At 41.5% G+C, this 20,539-nt stretch overlaps 1 protein-coding gene across 1 annotated transcript in view; it reads right to left on the minus strand.

Annotated features, from left to right (window-relative positions):
- ARHGEF38 (Rho guanine nucleotide exchange factor 38) overlaps nt 1–15,981 on the minus strand; it is a 156,610-nt gene extending 140,629 nt beyond the window's left edge. Inside the window, exon 1 of the mRNA XM_032633281.1 lies at nt 15,640–15,981. Coding sequence (XP_032489172.1) covers nt 15,640–15,835 — 196 coding nt within the window. The 5' untranslated portion in view covers nt 15,836–15,981. The remainder of the gene's footprint in view (nt 1–15,639) is intronic.
- Between the last annotated feature and the right edge of the window lie 4,558 nt (nt 15,982–20,539).

Here is a 20,539-nt window from a genome sequence, read left to right on the forward strand (position 1 = left end):
TTCGTTCTTCTGCCTCATTTATTCTGCTATTGATTCTTTCTAGTGCATTTTTCATTTCAGGTATTGTATTGTTCATCTCTGTTTGTTTGTTCTTTAAATCTTCTAGCTCTTTATAAAACATTTCTTATATCCTCTTGGTCTGTGCTTCCATTCTTTTTGCAAGATTTTGGATCATCATTACTCTGAACTCTTTTTCAGGTGGATTGCCTGTCTCTACTTCACTTAGCTGTTCTTCTGGGATTTTATCTTGTTCCTTCATCTGGAGCATATTTCTCTGCTGTCTCACTTTGTCTTTCTTTCTGTGTTTGTGGTCTCCATTCTTCAGGCTGCAAGATTGTAATTCTTCTTGGTTCTGGTGTCTGCTCCCTGGTGGGTGAGGTTGGTGTGGGGATTTGTGCAGGCTCCTGGTGGGAGGGACTGGTACCTGCTCACTGGTGGGCGGAGCTGAATCTTGTCCCTCTGGTGGGCAGAGCTGTGTCAAGGAGTGTGTTTATTGGCAGCTGTTAATTCAGGAAGACTTTAGGTAACCTGTCTGCTGATGGGTGGGGCTGTGTTCTCACCCTATTTGTTGTTTGACCTGAAGCATCCCAGCACTGGAGCCTGCAGGCTGCTGGGTGGGGCCAGGTCTTGGTGCCAAAATGGCAACTCCAGGACAGCTCATGTCAATGAGTGTTCCCTGGGGTATCTGCCACCAGTCCTTGCCCTCACAGTGAGCCACAGTTGACCCCTGTCTCCCCAGGAGACCCTCCAAGACCCACAGGTAGGTCTGGCCCAGGATCCTATGGAGTCACTGCTTTGCCCTTGGTCCCAGTGCACGTGAAAGCTTGTGTGCGCCCTCCAAGGACAGAGTCTGTGCTTCCTTCAGTTCTGTGGAACTCCTACACTTAAGCCCTGTTGGCCTTGAAAGCCAAATGTTCTGGGGGCTCCTCTTCCCAATGCCAGACCCTCAGGCTGGGGAGCCTGACGTGGTGCTCAGAGCTCTCACTCCTGTGGGGGAATCTCTGTGATGTAGTTATTTTCCAGTTTGTGGGTCACCCACTCAGCAGTTATGGGATTTGATTAAATTGTGAAAGTGCCCCTGCTACCATCTCACTGTGGCTTCCTCTTTGTCTCTGTGTGTAGAATATCATTTTTGGTAGGTTCAAGTCTCTTTTGTTGATGGTTGTTCAGCAGTTAGTTATGATTTTGGTGTTTTCATGAGAGGAGGTGAGCTCATATCCTTCTACTCTGCCATCTTACTGCTCCAGAAGCCTGAGGGTCAGTGTGATATAATGGCAAGCGTACTCTATTTGAAGACTTGGGGCCAAGTCTAGGCTTCCTTTTTACTTTCCCTCTGGCCCCGGGTAAGTCATTTAATTTCTCTGGGTCTTCCTCCAGGCTTAAAATATCACTGACTCTAAACAAAGAACTTTGGGCTGTGCACGCCCAAGAATGGCCACACAGCCTGGGCCTCCTCTTTGCTCCCCAAGGAGCAGTCACTACCTGCTCTGAAGGAAACTGCTACCAGGCCTGGCAATTTCTTAAAATAAGACAATGATGAAGGTTGCCACATTGTTTGACACTTCCTTTCATGAAAGATTTCGCTTTAGCATGGAAGGCTGTTTGATAGCATTTTACCCACTGCAGAATTTCTTTCAAAATTGGAGTTAATCTCTGCAACCCTGCCACTGCTTTATCAACTAAGCATTTGTAATGTTCTAAATCCTTTATGCTAATTTCAACAATCTTCACAGCATCTTCACCAAGAGTAGTTTCTATCTCAAGAAACCACTCTCTTTGCTCATCCATAAGAAGCGTCTCCTCATCTGTTGAAGTTTTATCATGAGATTGAAGCGATTTAGTCGCATCTTCAACCTCAACTTCTAATTCTAGTTGTCTTGCTATTTCTACCACCTCTGTAGTTCCTTCCTCTGCTAATGTCTTAAACCCCTCAAAGTCATCCATGAGGGTTGGAATTAACTCCTTCCAAAATCCTGTTAGTGTTGATATTTTGACTTCCTCCCATGAATCACAAATGTTCTTACTGGCATCTAGAATGGTGAATCCTTTCCAGAAGGTTTTCCGTTTACTTTGCCCAAATTCATCAGAGGAATTGCTATTGATGGCAGCTATAGCCTTATGAAATGTATTTCTTAAATAATAAGACTTGAAAGTCAAAATTATACCTTGATCCATGTGCTGCAGAATGAAAGTCATGTTAGCAGGCATGAAAACAACATCAATCTCATTGTACACCTCCATCTGACCTCTTGGGTGACCAGGTGCCTTGTCAATATGCAGTCATATTTTGAAAGAAATGTTTTTTCTGAGCAATAGTTCTCAACATTGGGCTTAAAATATTCAGTAAACCATGTTGTAAACAAATGTGCTGTCATCCAGGTTTTGCTGTTCCACTTATAGAACATAGGAAGAGTAAACTGAGCATCATTCTTAGAGACCCTAGGATTTTTGGAATGGTAAATGAGCACTGGTTTCAACTTAAAGCTATGAGGTACATTAGCCCCTAACAAAGTCAGCCTGTCCTTTGAAGCTTTGAAGCCAGGCATTGACTTCTCCTCTCTAGCTATGAAAGTCCTAGATGGCATCTTCTTCCAATAGAAGGCTGTTTCATCTGCATTGAAAATCTGTTGTTCATTGTAGCCACCTTCATTAATTATCTTAGCTAGATCTTCTAGATAACTTGCTGCAGCTTCTACATCAGCACTTGCTGCTTCACCTTGCACTTTTCCTTAAACCTCATTAACCAAGCACTGCTAGTTTCCAACTTTTCTTCTTCAGCTTCCTCACCTCTCTCAGTGTTCACAGAATTGAAGAGAGTTAGGGCCTTGCTCTTTTTTTCTTTCTTTCTTTCTTTTTTTTTTTGCAGTACACAGGCCTCTCACTGTTGTGTCCTCTCCTGTTGTGGAGCACATGCTCTGGAGGCGCAGGCTCAGTGGCCGTGGCTCACGGGCCTAGCCGCTCCATGGCATGTGGGATCTTCCCAGATCAGGGCACGAACCCGTGTCCCCTGCATCGGTAGACGGACTCCCAACCACTGTGCCACCAGGGAAGCCCGGGCCTTGCTCTTGATTAGGCTTTGGCTTAAGGGAATGTTGTGGCTGTTTTGATCTTCTATCCGAACCACTACAACTTTCTCCATCTCAGTATTAAGGCTGTTTCACTTGCTTGTCATTCATGTGTTTACTGATGTAGCACTTTTAATTTCCTTCAAAAACTTTTCCTTTGCATTCAAAACTTGGCTAAGTGCTTGGTGTAAGAGGCCTAGTTTGTTTTGATATACCTTCTTCACCAAGCGTAATCATTTCTAGTTTTTGATTTAATGTGAGAGATGTGTGACTCTTCCTTTCACTTGAACATTTAGAGGCCATTGTAGGGTTATTAACTGGCTTAAATTCAACATCCTTGTGTCTCAGGGATTAGGGAAGCCTAAGGAGAGGGAAAGAGACAGGGAAACAGGCTGTCGATGGAGCAGTGAGAAAATACACAACATTTATAGATTGCTTGCCACCTTATATAGGTGCAGTTCCTGGCACTCTAAACAATTACAATAGTAACATCACAGCTCACCATAACAAATGAATAATGAAAAAGTATTATAATTTACTTTGTGAGAATTGCCAAAATGTGATACAGAGACACGAAGTCAGCAAATGCTATTGGAAAAAATGGCGCAATAGACTAGCTTGACACAAGGTTGCCACAAAACTTCAATTTGTAGGGGCTTCCCTGGTGGTGCAGTGGTTAAGAGTCCGCCTGCCAATGCAGGGAACATGGGTTCGTGCCCCGGTCTGGGAAGATCCCACATGCCATGGAGTGGCTAGGCCCGTGAGCCATGGCCGCTGAGGCTGCGCGTCCGGAGCCTGTGCTCCCCAACGGGAGAGGCCACAACAGTGAGAAGCCCGCGTATCGCAAAAAAAAAAAAAAAAAAAAGGAGGAAATCACTCAGAATCTTCACTTAGCCCAGAATGAAAATAATTTCTTTATCTAAATCTGGTTATAAAAATGTAAGGTTACATTTCAAGAGATAACATATACATCCTCCAGGATGAGGTAAGTCTGATTTTTGTATGCCCTTGCTAATGAGAACAGAATTGTAAAGGGTGACCAAGAAAACACAATATGAAGAAGATAAATATGTGGTATGATAAAAATTAATAAATAATTCCCTCATCTGAGCTAGATCCATAACCAGGACCTGTGACCCTGAAGTCAGTGACGTGATTTGGACCTGGCTTCCAGGGAACACATCATGGGGAAGGGCCTCCTGTATCCATTCTGGATATTCACTGCACAACTGCCACACCATCCATTTATTGTTCATGAATTCATTCATTTACCCACTCATTTACATAACAAACAGGATTATTGAGTACAGGCCCTCCTTTCCCTAACTGCTGACGATACCAATGCTCCTGTCCTCAAGAAGTTCAACCAAATGTAAGAGACATTGGCATGTGAATAACGAATATGAGAAATGTATACAGGATGGGACACTCAAATATATTTTGGGTGTAACAACAGAAAGATAGAATTGAAAAGGTAAATAGGGGGTTATAAAACAACCAAGATGAGGGAGAACACTCCAGGCTGAGGAAACAGCAGGTGTCAAGGCAAGACAATCCGAAGTAAAACTGTCCCTCAGGCCAGACATGGAAAGATAGAGTCATGGTGTGAGAGGCCTTATACCCATGTTAATGTTATGACATGGGGTCTCCAACTTTATTAATTTTTTTCTCATGGTAAAATGTGCAGAACATAAAATTTACCATGTTAACTATCTTTAAGTGCACAGTTCAGCTTTAAGTACATTCACATTGTTGTGCAACCATCACCACCAACCATCTCCAGAACTTTTTCATCTTCCCAAACTGAAACTCTGGACCCATTAAACATTAACTCCCTACTCTCCTTTCCCCCCAGCCTCTGGCAACCACCATTCTACTTTTTGTCTCTATGTATTTGACTATTCCAGGTACCTCTTTTAAGTGGCATCATAGAATACTTGTACTTTTGTGTCTGGCTTATTTCACTTAGCATCATGTCTTCAAGATTCATCCTGTTGTAGCATGTGTCAAAATTTCATCCCAAACTGTTTTGTTCATGGGTCAGTTAAACTGTTTTGAGGAAGTACCTCCAATGCATGGGTGGTATTAATGTATCACATACATGATAAAGAATACACAAAATAGATATTTTCAAAGGATAAGACTAAAAGATTAACTTATTTTTTTCTTTCATAATGAATTTTCTTGAAACCCCCCTCTGGGCTGCCTGTACCTCTGTTTGGACACTACTGCTAGAGAACATGTAAAAGCATTGCGGAATATTAAGCAGAGGAGCAATATAGTTTGACACTATGACCCAGCTTTCCATCAGACATTCTCCTCCTGCTGTGTGCTCTGTAGTTAGTGAGGAGGGGCAGGTTTCAAAGACTAGATAATTCAAATCATTAGGTTTGTATTTTTAGAGTGGAATGTTCTAGTGAATCTAAGTGTACCTCTCATTCATTGCAATTGCATATCATTCTAACTTCTTTCCACATAAAACATTTTGTTGAAAAGCATAAAATAACACAGCTTCTGGAAAGCACTTACTGGTCACTGTTGATTTTAAGATTGCAGGTGAATGTGCTGGTAGAATTTAAGGGTATCTTGATGTTTTGGAGTATTGTTCAAAATTTTATCAAAGTCAGCCTATTCCTTAAAAACAAACCACAAAAGAGGTACTACTAAAATCTGGGGTTAGAACAACAGAGATTGCATAGTGGTTGAAAAAGCATGGACCTTAGAGTCAAGTAGACCTCAGTATAACTCTGACGTTACCGCTTACTAGTTGCGTAACGCTGGGCAAGTGTCTACACCTCTTGTAACCTTAATTTTATTATCTATAAATATTTGACATTAACTTCTTAGCAAAGTTGTTAAGAGCATGAAATGATGTAATGTACCCACATGCCTAGTACAGATGCTAGTTGTATTAGTGTCATCTTTTTCAGCTATGAACCCCAGACGGGAAAACCAATTTTATTACCTTGTTCCATGCACTAGGACATGTTTAATCCCTCTTTCTGGAATGCCCTCTTCCCCCCAGAAAAAATACAAACTGGATTTCAAGATTCAGATTTCAGTGTCTCTTATTTTGACATTTTAGAGGTCCAGCTAAGCTCTTTCTCATCACAATCCCTATATTGATTTACTTGTGTCTCTAATATATTAATAACCACTAATTTCGGGTCAGTGCTGTGATGAGCTGACCCGTTCCCCTTCAGGAAAAAAAGGACTTCTTGCCCCACTGCTGGGAGTGTCACCAGCAGACAGCTTATTTTCAGGAATTATCTCAGATGAGAGCACTTCTCAGGTCATGCTCCCTTTCCAAGGTGGCCCCATCCAATAACCTGAAGGGTGATGATATAAGGGCCCAGGTTCTTCACAGCACTGTGACAAGTCCAAAGGATCATCTCATCTTCAGAACTTGCCTTAGAGTTGGCTAAGGCTTTCACTGAGACCAGATCACAGCTCAAGCTCTCTCTCTTTCTCCCTATCTTCTGCCTGTCCCTTCTCTTGCCCAGGTGGTGATCATAAGAACATTCCCTAATAAACCTCCTGCACCCAAATTTCCACCTCAGAATCTGCAACCCAGGAACCCAAACTGCAGCCTTACCTCAGGCACTTATTGCTACAATCATTGGTTCACTGCCTGTCTCACTCCATAGGCTGGGTTCACTTCTGGTTACTTTTATATTCTCAGGATCTAGTTGGTGTTAACCACGTATTAACTTGTCGGATAAATGCTTGTTGGATAAATTCATTAAAACTGAGATTTCATTTTCTTTGGCCAAGGAATTCTATTTTCTTCTTTATTTAAGTTTATTTATTTATATTCTCTATTTTTACAGAAAGAGAAGTTAGAGGAGTTAACTCAAAAATTGACTCCAATTAAATAGTGGGGAAATGGGAATGACAGAATTGTAAAAGCCAATATACCAATGATACAGATCAATATAGTTATAATGAGTCATGGAATCGTTTTAAATCATTGAGTAAGTAGTCTTTGAGCTGAGCATCTACCATATACCAGGCACTGCTTAAGTGTTAAAATAAGACTAACTCTCTACTCCCAAGGAAAATTATGTTCAAGTGGAAGAGAGGGGCAAAATAGAATAGAAAAGCATAATTCCAGAGAGCAACAGGTAGTATGAAGGTCACTGAAAGGGATTAGAAAATACCATCCCAAAATATACCTCTCTGGCATGTTGATTACTTTGAACTGAAGGCAATTGAGAAGCAGCGGGTTCAGGAAGAGCTCTATGCCCTCCCTGTGTCAGGAAGAGGAGAGAATTCTTGTCACTGGAGACAGGGAGTTGACATCAAGATGAGTCTGTACAAACAGATCTTACTGAAATAACCCTTACATTCCATTAGTTTCCACCATATGTTTCCTGTTCACTTCCCCACAGTTTAATACCCTTAGCTCAAACCCCCTTTTCCTTTGTCTTGCCACATTTCCACAAGTTATCACTCTTTGTTAAAATGATATATAAGCCCCTGGGTCTAACTGCATTGGGATTCTTGCTTCTTTCTATGAAACCCTCTGTGCCATGTACAAATATTAACATCAAATAAAATGTGTGTGCTTTTTCTCCTGTTATTCTGTCTCTTGTAAGTTCTACTCACATGTCCCAGCCACAGAACCTAAGAGGAGAAAGGAAAAGTCTTTCCTCTTCTACACAGCTGTAGGTAGAATGGTCAGGAAGGACTCTCCCAGAAGGTGAGCAGAGATCTCAGTGATGAGAATCCATACTTACAGATATTTGGAGGAAAAAATTGGGGGGTGGGGGGGAAGTAGCTAATAAAAGACCAGGCATTAGGTACAAAACTGACTTCAAGTTTCAGGCAGCTAAATATATACACTAAATTGCTTGTTTTTATCTGGAAAGGGGACATATTCTAATTCTTAAGAAGAGCCAAAGTTTTTCCTTGAATAAAACTGGATGGCACTGAGAGAAGTAAACAATGTCTTCATCAACTATTTCACAACAAAGACAGAAGCAGAAATCTGTGCCAACTTCTATAGTGACACTGGAGACCTAACATTGAAAAGCATTCAGGAAAGACCATTTCTCTGAGGGGTACAACGGCTCAGCGTGCTTAGAGCAGCAGCTAGATGACGTGACCTTTAGGTTTTCTTCTTTACGTAAGAGCTGGATGTCAGACAGTCAAGATTATATTTGCTCTCAAGGGCCTCAGTCCAGGTATCACAGAGTATTCATTTCTTCTCTGACTCATTAATCAAGAAAGAAATTGTTCAGAACAACCTGGGACAAGGGCTTTAATCATAACACTCTATTTTCCTGCTGCATTTAAGACTCACAATTTAGGCTGACTTCATAGAATTCTATTGAAATATCACCTACCTAGGTAAAGAACTACTTGTTTCCAGTATATAATTCCATTCTTTTCATTTGCAAATGTATACACCACCATCACCACCACCCACTGCTATAAAATAGGGTTTTCAGTTTTGTGGATGCATGTTAAGTTTTATTGAGATACCAATAAATGAAACAGGCATAAAATTAAGGTAATAGTGTCAAGATATCCAAGGAAGTGGGAAATGGAGATGATTAAGCTATTACAATAGGGCAGGTTTGCTTCACCTAACTTTGTAATTTTGTTTCCTGACAATTAAACCAAAAGATAGCATTTATTAAACAGCAACAACACACCAGCAGTGGCATGTCACAATAATAACAGAGAAAGAACATGAATTCCAAAGTAAAAAATTTAGCAGGTCGAGTTTTATCATAGTAGCAGAGGAATGTCATCACATCACAAAACATGTATTACAACCCTCAAAGTGCTTTGACTTCTCATTACTAATATACCCTACAGATTAAATACTTACTAAGTCAATGAATGAGTTGCATTTAATTTTGCAAATATTTAAAGCACCTATGATGAAATCCAAGCTCTACCACCTGAAGGAGTTTAGGACATGCCACCCCCAAATTTGTTACTTTGGTACATTGATCATTTTGAGCTGAAAGCACTTGAAAAGCAGCAAATGCAGGGAGAGGCTTTCTCTTCACTCCCTTATCTGCCTAGAGACAGATCCTCCAAAAGGAGCTCAACTGTCAACCAGGGGACGTTGACTCCTCTCACAGGACAGGAGACTAGAAGTGACACCACAGCCAGACAGACTTTGTCACCAACTATTACGTATCCCTGAGGTTCTTCTAAGGGCCCATCCATCTTTCCTAAAATTATTTACTCTCCCCTAAGTGGCCTACATTTCTCCTCTCCTTCCCCTATTAAGATAGTATATAAGCTCTCTAATCCTAACCTTTTTCGAGTTATTCACTTCTTTTTTCCTGTGATGCTTCCCGGCATGTAACATTCAAAATGAATACCCTCATATACTTTTTCTCCTGTTAAGCTGCCTATTGTTTGTTTAGCTCATAGGCCCGGCTATTGAATGTAGGAGGGTAGAGGGAAAGTCATTTCTCCTTTATATACCTATTTTTTCAACTATAAAACCCCAACTGAAAAGGTGTTGGGATCAAATAAAAATGTGTGAAAGCCCCTGGCTGACACGGCTTCTGGTGGTTGACAGTCACGATGTCTTTCCTTCCCTCCGCTTCCCTTCCTTTCCTCTTTCCACAGCCTAGTATAAAAAGAAAGCTATATCCTGAATGTAGATAACAGTCATAAGTAGCCTCCTTTTTGGGCCTGGAGCAAGTGTATAAACGGAGGCTGCATACCTTATCTACATATTTAAAAGTTGTAAGTCAAGCTGGCAAACTGTTAAATAAAATATGTTATATCCTTCCATCTTGAATAAATATACCTTCATAACCATCTGGAAGGCCAAGTTCAAGATTAGATCTCTCAGGTCCCTCAGAGTTTCACGCCAAAACTTAGCAGGAGGCCCTGGGCACAATCCCTCTCCCCAGTCATGAGGCCTGTATCCCTACCCTTCCCTCTACCAGCTCCTCCACCCACAAAGGGCCTGGTAGGCATGGTGTGAACACCTCAGCATGATCGAGCTCCAGACACACCTCCATAACCGACTGGCCCTGGAGCCAAAGGGTGTGCCCACCAGCAACCACAGTCTGTCCTAAGGAGAAAGGGATTGGGAGGAGGTCCCAACAGGCCTTGCTGGCAGTGATTGGGACCAGTTGAACAGAAAATTCCATGGTCCCAGATGCCCTGAACTTAGTCTAGAAATGAGGTTAAGGATCCCAGGCAGCCAGGAACCTTGGCCCCAAGGACTCCTCACCTGCTTGGTGGAGAGGGGGCCACAGGGGGGCGCTCTAAAGCTCCACCTGAAGTCAAGTCTTGCCTGGTGCTCAGGGTGATACTGCTGACAAGTTTAGCAATTCTTGCAATAATCCACCATCAGCAGGAAATCAATACCCACAGAAACACTGAAGTTAATATGATTAGGGTATCAAGAAAAAGTAATTCTATAAAAAGACCGTTTTCCCTTTTCCTGTACCAACAGAAGCAAAGATGAATGTAGCTTGAGTGCTTTTCTCTCACTCACCTTTTCCCCAACTATATCACTATTTTAAGGTTCATTTCTATCTGTGCTTAGCACATCTGAATTTTCTCTCTTCCTCTTCCTCTCCTTCCTTTCTTCCATTAGCTCATACCTCCCTCTTGATTTCTCATTTTGTGTTTTGGTAAAGCCATCATTTTTATGGACAAAAAATAGAATTAGAAGCTGTGTTTGCTACCTTTAAAAAAGTTATATCTAGAGATACATCAGTTAAATATGGAAGGAATAAATTTTCCCATCACAATGTGGTAGTAGTGGAATAGCTCAAACTTTCTTGATTTCTGGGACTCACTTTATTTGATCCAACGTGTCCTCTAAAAACTGCAAAATACCTTTACTGGAAAAGAAAGAAAGTAAAATATCATGCTTCTTTTGGGTTTCTATGCATGCAACGAGAGAGACGTTACTTAGCTTTAACAGTGCCTTTATACTGTTAACAGTCACATTACTGATCCAAGTACTTCCCATTGCACTAAAGGCAGGTAAAGGGGAAGGAGTTACTTTTACAGTACTCAAAGAACAGGCAGGAACAAAAAGGACTCATAGCACCAGGAGAGAACCATGCACGAACAGCTGGACAATTACTTTTATTACACCCTTCATTACCCCTTGAACAAAAATCATCAAATCTTCCAGTATTAACAGCTCATCCTCTTCACTTACAGGTTAGTTTGTATTCTTAAAAATCATTACAAATTGGGCTTCCCTGGTGGTGCAGTGGTTGAGAGTCCACCTGCCGATGCAGGGTACATGGGTTTGTGCCCCGTTCCGGGAAGATCCCACATGCCGAGGAGCGGCTGGGCCCGTGAGCCATGGCCGCTGAGCCTGCGCGTCCGGAGCCTGTGCTCCGCAACGGGAGAGGCCACAACAGTGAGAGGCCCGCGTACCGAAAAAAAAAAATCATTACAAATTAACTGTTCCCATAATCTGACCAAGTCTAACTTAGTCTTTGAGCCATTTGTCCTCATACTGCAAAATATCTTATTCCGTATAAAGTCCATGCAGGAGAGTGGTTCATTTATTGTCACCATAGTGAGAACATTTCAGGATTTCATAAAAACAACCAATCAATCCTTTTATAATGAAAATGATATGATAGCCTTTGCGAAAAAGAAAACATCGCAGACCTAACATGAATTGGAGATGTGATTTTTTGTTGTTGTGTTATCTGCAGCTGTGAGGACATTTAACCCACCCACTCTCACTCTTTCACCTGATACTAGCAAAAATATGCACTGGCCAAAAAATTAACCAGAAGCTTAGCGTGGCCACAGAGGATAAAAGTAACTGACCAACTATCTTAGTCGATTTGGGCTGCTGTTACAAAAATACCATAAACGGGGTGGCTTAAACAACAAACATTTGTTTTTCACAGTTTTTGCAGTTGAGAAGTCCAAGATCAAAGTTCAAGGTGCTGGTAAGGACCCCCTTCCTGGTGGACAGATGTCGGACTTTTCAAATCCTCACATGGCAGGGAGCAGAGAGGGAGGGAACAAGATCTCTTGTGTTTTATGAGGGCACTAATCCTATTCATGTGTGCTGACCACGATTCCAAGGGCAAAGATGGAACAGTTAAGGAGAAAGATAGGGTGCCTTTCATGGACTGGCGGGGGTGGGCGTGAGAGATGGGAGGGGAAATGTGTCGATAATAGACAATAAATAAGGAAACAAACAACATAATTTCAGACAGAGATAATCCCAGTGAAGATGTTAAAATACGCTTCTCTCCCCATTCTGCACCTCCACCCCATCCCCACTTACCATCTCTGAACGACAGTGTTTTCCGACAACCTCTCCACCCAATCCTGAATAGACCATTTCCTCCTTCTGCGGATGCCCTGATCCCATGTCTACCTCTCGCCTGCACCTTTATTGTATTTGTTTACCTGTCTTATCTTTCCCTACGAGACTTCAGGCCCCTTTGGAGTAAAGGTCAGACACTTTTTCTTAATGATTTTGTAGTTGTTATTCCTGGCCCATATCATGTTTTTTGCTCACCGTATAACATATTCAATAAACGCCAATTAACTGAACGAACCTGTTGAAGGAATAAGGATGCCACTAACTGTAGCTAGCATTGAACTATTATTGTGCAACTTGAGGCTTAGTAGGAATGACTACATGGATGTGATCACAATCTTTTACAAAGATTTTATGATAATCTCATTAGAATCATGTTCTAGTGTTTAATTTAGTAGCTCTCACCCCCTGTACGATTTAAAAACTATTACAGCTTAGGATTCACACTACTAAAGCGACGTCGGTCAGAAATTGAATGAAACGGATAAACTGTATAGTTAAGAGGTGAGCCCAGGGACACCGAAGAACGATGTAACATTTCCCAGAACCCTAGAGAACTTGCTTCCAGAGACAGAACAGTAAATTGTATTACTCAGATAGCAACACAGCACTGAAGGACAACCAACTAAATAATTTGAGGCTGCTTTCCAGTATTGGAAAGCACACTGTGACCTCACGATGGCTTTGTTTCGGGGCCATCTGCCTGAGGGCTCTAACTAGCTCAGGTCTTTATTCAGTGCCTCCCAGGGAACTGCCAGTTCCAAGGTAGGCAGAGGAAAAACTCTTGGTATTGCAATAATAAAGAATCTCTTAAAGTGGTTTAGGACTCATCTGCATGATAAAGGGTAGAGTACAGATGAGAGAGTGCAAACCACAGAACTGATTGCTTCCAACATTAATGAGAAAATGCCTTCTATTGTTGCCAAACCAGTTACAGAAGAATCATACTAAAATAAAGGGTAGAGTACAGATGAGAGAGTGCAAACCACAGAACTGATTGCTTCCAACATTGAGAAAATGCCTTCTATTGTTGCCAAACCAGTTACAGAAGAATCATACTAAAAGCTCTATTAGACATTAGGTATCAGCCTTGGACTTTATTAAGAGTTACACCTTTAAAATGTTACTTATCAGGAGGTCAGCTTATCTTTACAGCTCTGATGTGCTCCTCTATGCTCCCTGATGATTTTTCTCCAGCACAGTCAGGTCTAGGACCATGGATTAACTCCTGCGTCTTTCCTTCCACCTTCAGAGACAGGATCCAACAGAGCACAGGAAAACCACAAATCCAGTGGAGTACATAAGAAGCCTGAAGTCTTCTGCAAAGTAACCAACAAATATCTACTGTATTCTGTGGCCACAGACTTATTTTTTTTTAAGCTAAGTTTAGGAAGAGAATATCAAAAAGTATTCCCATTTTTATTTTACTAATGGAAAATCTGGATCAAAAAGATGCTGAATTAGTGAACCTTGGAAAGAAGAAACATGTTATTAGGGAAAAAGCAGTAGGCTTTTCCTGAATTCCTTATTTGTGGTCTCTTCATCAAAAGACAGAAAAGAGTTGAAACAGATTAGTAGATTAGTAAATTGGGGCTAACACAAGGCAAGTCCTGTTCTAACATTATGGTACCCATCATTCCTAAAATTAAAAATAGCTACTATTTATGGAACACATGCCATGTGTCAGCCAATATTCTAGGTGTTTCATGCACTTATCTAATTTCATTCTCCCAATAACACTGTGTGGTAAGTATCATTATCCTATTTTCACAGATAGAGAAACAGAAGCTCAGAAATTTTAAGTGATTTGCTCAGTCTTATAGGTAGTAAATTGAAGAGCCAGGATTGGAAACCAAATATACGTGACTTTAAAATTTGCATTTTTTCCAGTTTATACATGGCCTTGAGAAAATTAATTTCAAAGCTCAAATAGTACCCCTTCCCCATTAAAAAAAAAACCAACCATCTTTAAGGACAAGACTTGACATGTGCATTTTAATCCTGAGCTATCAGGATTTTTTAAAAGCATTAACTCATAGTAGGAAGCTTTAAAGATTTAATTTAAATGCATTTAACTTACTTAATTTAATTAATTTGCATCACGAAGTCCACGCACATTTTTTGAGGAAAGAGACCTTCTAAGTACAAGCTTGTCCCATTGGTCGCTCTAGCCTCATTGTAGTTTTTCAATCCGGAATGACAGCTCATGGTAGGGTTATGAGAGCTTAAACACAGTGTGCCTCGAAGTAGGAGAGACAGGTTCTGGGGGATCACATAACAGGTACTGCAGCGGCTACTTAAAAAGTTGCACAGCATCCACATCAAAATGATATTTACTAGACCAAATGACCTTTGAGAAAAAGGGAGAAGTAAAAGAGAGGGTGGATGGGAAGGGAGAGCAATTCAGGGCCTGAAACAGGACATGTTATATTAACTGTGCCAATTATCTTACGGCCATTTCCTCAGCAGTCATTCAATCTAAGCGTGCTAAACGTCTCTTACCATATTTGCATGTTATTCGATTCACTCTAAAGGAATGAACACCTATGTGATTTTCAAGAAATCCTATTATACTATCCGATGACTATAACATCCCTTATTTTCCCAGACATAATTGTAGTTTCAGGCCCCTATTTAATATAACCACAATCACAGTTCAGTACAATTACCTAGATAGATCTCCTGGTGTGACATCTCACACCTGTCTATTGAGATAAACTATCTTTTGTAGGTTTCTAAATCATTTGCTTTCTAGTGCTTCCCACGTCTTAAATTGGGTGCAGGAGGGAGAAGAAAAGAGGAATGTGGCAGGAAAAGAAAGACATGACAATATTGAGAATAATTCAGAATTGCCTTTTTTGGTTTGTTTGTTGTTTTTTTTTTTCCTGTATGCTGGCCTCTCCCGTTGCGGAGCACAGGCTGCAAACGCGCAGGCTCAGCGGCCATGGCTCACGGGCCCAGCCGCTCCGCGGCATGTGGGATCCTCCCGGACCGGGGCACGAACCCGTTTCCCCTGCATCAACAGGCGGACTCCCAACCACTGCGCCACCAGGGAAGCCCCAGAATTGGCTTTTTAACGATGGAAGGACATAATAAATTTCTCCTACAACTTGTGAATTAGATTTACTTTCATTTTCTTATTTTCTTACTTTCCTCCTTATAGAGGAAGGTAATGTTTGATTTTCTCCTCTACCTTAATTGCTTCCTTTGCAAGTGGAAGAGTAAGAGGAAAAGAGCTGGGAGTGCAGGAACCAAGGCCATGGGTTTTTTGTAGGTTACCTTGTAATTTCTGGTTGTACTCGGTCCTGTGAGACTGGCTCCTCGTCAAGGTACCAGAGTAGTCCCCAGGAACACTGCTCTCAACCACAGGGTCAGTCTTCCTTCTTTCCAGCATATAGAGCCTGGGCCTCGGGAAGGGCAGACTCTTTTTCCTGGTGCCCATAGTTTCTTTCCCGGGGGCTTCTTTGGGCTCCATGGGAGGCAGAGACCACCTCTAGGGACCAGCGGGCAATGGCTGGCTGCTAAAGGGCCTCAGGGTAAATGTTAAAGCCGCCAGCCTGAGGAGCTTAAGTGCCCCCTTCTAACCAACCGGCTTCACTCCAGGGTTACCTAGCTGTGACTGCCCTCCACGGAGTCCCAGGGCTCCACCCCTATGAGGTCATTCTTTTTTATACCTAGAATCCAACAGGGGAAGCTGCCACCTGTTACCTGAGAGACCTGCCGAACCGAGCTAGGCAAAGCAGGGACTGCGCTGCAACATGCTGCTGAAGCAAACAAACATCCCATTGTGTGCGCCGAGGGCTGGGAGTCCGGGGAAAGGAAAGAGAACAAGGTGCGGCGGGAGGAGGGGAAGCGCGCGTGTGTGTACCCGGCGGCTTATGGGTTCAGTGTGGGCCGCTGGGTGTGTACAGGTGCGCCGGGACACTGCGTTGCGGTTCTGCTGCCCCGAGCCAGACGGGGCTCGGGGGTGACTCTCAGCTAGAGTCACCCGCAAGTGACCGCGGAGCTAGTGTGGAGCCATGAGAATTTGCATTTGCATCACAACAGTGGGGACAGGATCGTTTTTTTAAGGATTACTGTGCGCCCTCAAAGTCATGCTTCCGCCTTTAAACACCGAACATTCAGAGATTATTTGCTAAAAACGTACTTGCCAAACCCTGATCCGCATTCCTGAGGAAACAAGGGTTTGCACTGGAGAGGGGTTCGGCTGCAGGAGCCAGAGGAGGGAAAGGTCTAGAGCCTTTCCGATTTCTTGCTCTCCACGTGCTGCCTTAGCCTGAAATTAGTCTTTTCAGTCCCAACCCCTTCCTTCTGGGTCCTGATCCTTGGGAAAATAAGCACTGGGCCAGGGTGTGATTTCTGTAAGATCTTTTCCCGACCCTTTCGCACATGGAGTGTCCGAGAAAGGCAGCTCACCTGAGGAAAATAAGAGGAAGGAAAATGTTTGAAACTGAGAAGAAACTCTAGACAGTGCAAAGGCCTGGGGGGCGGGGAGGAGGGTAGAAAGGCAAATAGTGACGGGCCTTTCATTAGTTTTTTTGAAGTTGTTTTCCCTCGTGTTTACTGAGATTTCTCAAGGGGACACTTCTCAGAAGCTCTGGGAGTGTGCCAAGTGTTTTGTATGCCCTCGTTAAAGAAAAGAGAGACCCTGAGGAGGAGAATAGATTCTTTTTTGTTGCAGCGGGACTGCCAAAATCTAGCTTTGTGCTGTCCACTCTGAATCATGGTTAACTCTTGTTAGACAAGGTTTATAAATGAGGAAAAAGAGGGGAAAAACATTTTTCCAACTCAGGATGTGTGGGCTGAATACAATTTGCATAATTATCTTAGAAGATAAATGACAAATCTTCACCCACTATAGAGACGTCTATATATAGCTTGGCGTATTGAATGGCTTGTGTTTAATATAATTGATAGTCTCTTTTTTTTTAAACAAGCCCTCCCAAATACATTTAATAAATGCTTTTCAAGGCACATTCTGCGAAGATGTAAAATCAGCTTTTTTGATTCACATTAAAAATGTCTCAGTTGTACTCTAATATTATATATACATATATGTATATGATATGTTTGTGTGTATTTGCCTGGGTACTAGCAGACATATACTCTTAAATATAGTACTACTGCAAAATTGTGCATTAAAAATACAGGACTTATGGGAAATAGGGGGTTAGGGTTAGAGCACTCAAAAGCTTTGTCAGTGATCCATTTTTAAAAAAAAGATAAAAAACTAAAAAAGAGGGCTTCCCTGGTGGCGCAGTGGTTGAGAGTCCGCCTGCCGATGCAGGGGACGCGGGTTCATGTCCCGGTCCGGGAAGATCCCACATGCCGCGGAGCGGCTGGGCCCGTGAGCCATGGCCGCTGAGCCTGCGCGTCCGGAGCCTGTGCTCCGCGATGGGAGAGGCCACAACAGTGAGAGGCCCGCGTACCGCAAAAAAAAAAAAAAAAAAAAAAAAAAAAAAAAAAAAAAAAAAAAACTAAAAAAGAATGGTAGCACAGTTTTACAAGTGATAAATGGTTACGAAATACAGTAATATCACAATAAATGTGGCATTTTGTGTTGAAGAAGCACTGACGTTTGCTTGTGGAAGTGGGTATTAGAAGGGTTACAGCTTCTGAGTCATAATAAAATGATGGAAGCAGTGATATTTGAAATCAGGTGGAAATGTACATCACCAGATGTGGATGGGTGTGGCTAGTCACACAGGCTATGAACTGAAGTCGCTGGTAATCTTGAGGGGTGTTCACATGTGAGTTTTATGTCCTCCCCTGTAGCTCAGGGCACCTGGGTACAGTTTTCTGCATTCACCTAGTGTTTCAAGTAGATGAAGTCACACATAAGCAAATGTGAAATTGTGTTATGCTCAAACAGTTCCCTAATATAACAGTTTTGTTGGAACAAACTTGTTTTCAAAACAAGCGTTATAGCAGAACTGACTGTAGTAGCTTTATTATATTTTAGAAACTTCATCAATTGAGAAGATACATAATATAGCTACCATGAATTCAGTAGTAAATATATTTTTCAATTTATTCACAATAGTTTCTATGTTAACTTTAAAAATAATAGATAAATTCTTTCAAAACCACCTTTTAATCAATCAGTGAATGACGCAGACCTCGTTAGTTGTTTTCTCAGTATTCTTTCCTACCACCTCCCACTCCATGCGATTCATGGCCAACAGACACTTATTTTGTTCAGGGTAACATTAGGCTTGGTCAATCATAATGATAATTTTGTGTCCATTTTCTAGTCTCTTTTGTCACTCGAGGTGGCCATGTAATCCTAGTCCTGGCAAGTGAGACCTCAGTGGTGGTCTGCTAGAATGAGGGTAGGAGTTGGTTCTGGGAAAGCTTTTGCTTCTCTAATAAAAGGTGTAGAAACAGCTGGCTTCAACCTTCCCCCTTTGTCCAAACTTGATCACAGGTGTAATGCATGGAGCAGCTGCAGCCACCTGTGTCCATAAGAAAAGATGGGAGAACCATGGGCTCTGATAACATTGAGCTACTAACCAATATTAGTGGCCATCCACCTTTAGAGTTTCTGTTAAGAGGATAAAAAAGAACCTCCTGTCCTAAAGCCATTGTTAGTTGGAGTTCTTGTCAGTACGTTTCTAAGGAATTCAACAGAGAGTGCTTGATATAAAGTGAATTCACAGTTCTTTTGCTTATGTATTTGATACTGTTCAAGCCAATGTGTTTAGAATCACCAGCATAAAACATGGTTTACCTTTGCTGCCAATAAAAACAGCTGGGTTAAAAAGATTTCGGGTGTTTTGTTACTGAGGCATTTTCTAGAATATGAATGAGACTGGAGGAAAAAGGCTTCTAATTTGTCTGTTTTATATTTTATGACAGAGGTACAAAAGTATTTCCATACAAGGATTTTATATTACTTAATAAAATATTGATATTAAGACTCTTAAATTAATTTTACTGGGAGTAAAGAGCAAGCAGTTCATGGCTCATTATTTAAAAAAATACTAGGTAGTGAATCCAAGACTCAGTTTTAATTTTGGCTAAATCAGCTTCATGACACTACAAGTGGTCTAGTTTCTCTCAGTCCCAACTTCTTCATCTGCAAAAGTTAATAATGAGTTAGCCATTAGTGCTATTCACTGAATATATTCCCAGAGTGCTGCACTGCCCTGCACCCTTTCAACTTAGGTGTGGCCGTGTAACTTGCTTTAGCCAAAGAAACTGATTAAAAGTGATGTGTGACCTAAATGAGGAGGAAATCCAAAAAAGAGGGAATATATGTATACGTATAGCTGATTCATTTTGCTGTGCAGTAGAAACTAACACAACATTGTAAAGCAACTGTACTCCAATAAAAAGTTTTTTTTAAAGTGATATGTGTTACTTCTGGAAAAGCGTTAAGAACAGGTGTGTGATTTGCTACAGCTTTCTTTCCCTTGTCCATGGTGGCTGGCAAGATTCCAGGCAGCGGATGAGTCCTGGAAGAAGGATGATTTGGAGCAGAGCCCCAGTCACCCCATAATGGTTGTGTAGTTTGAGCATGAAAGAACTCTTTGCTCCTTTAAGCTACTGAGACTTGGGGCTGTATTTTTCTCTTTTTACTACTTCAACATAAACCTAGACTATCCTTATTGATGTAGGGTGTAGAGTAAATGATACATAAATCTTCTTCTGGTCTGGCATTATACGATTTCCAGATTCTAAGATCCAGTGCTATTAGGTTGTAAAACTCCTAATTCCAAAACAGAAATCACATCTCTTGAATATAGTCATAAATAAATTGGACTGGGGGAAGGAAAATAACTTACTAGTTTAAGTTAGGAACTTATTATAGGAGTACAGGCAAGAAATGCTTGGACTAGGGTAGTGGTGGTAGAGATGGAGAAATGCTGATGGATTCAAATACATCTTAAAAGTTGAGCTGACAAAACTTGTATATAGTTGATTGAGGCTAATGAGTAAGAAGAGGAATGAAGGGTGAATTCTAGGTTTTAATAGTGACTAATTGAGAGGATATTGGTGCTATATGCTAAAACAGGAAGAAAGAAAGACAAGGGGAAGAGGAAGTTTGGTGGGGTTGTCAAGAATTCCATTTAAGAATAGACTGAGTTTAAGATGGCTGTAAGATATTCAAGAGAAATGTCAGGTAGACTTTGGATTTGTAAATTTGGTGTCACTATTTAGATCTTAGATTAAAAAT

Source organism: Phocoena sinus, chromosome 5 (genome assembly GCF_008692025.1).
Source record: "Phocoena sinus isolate mPhoSin1 chromosome 5, mPhoSin1.pri, whole genome shotgun sequence".
Taxonomy (NCBI): domain Eukaryota; kingdom Metazoa; phylum Chordata; class Mammalia; order Artiodactyla; family Phocoenidae; genus Phocoena; species Phocoena sinus.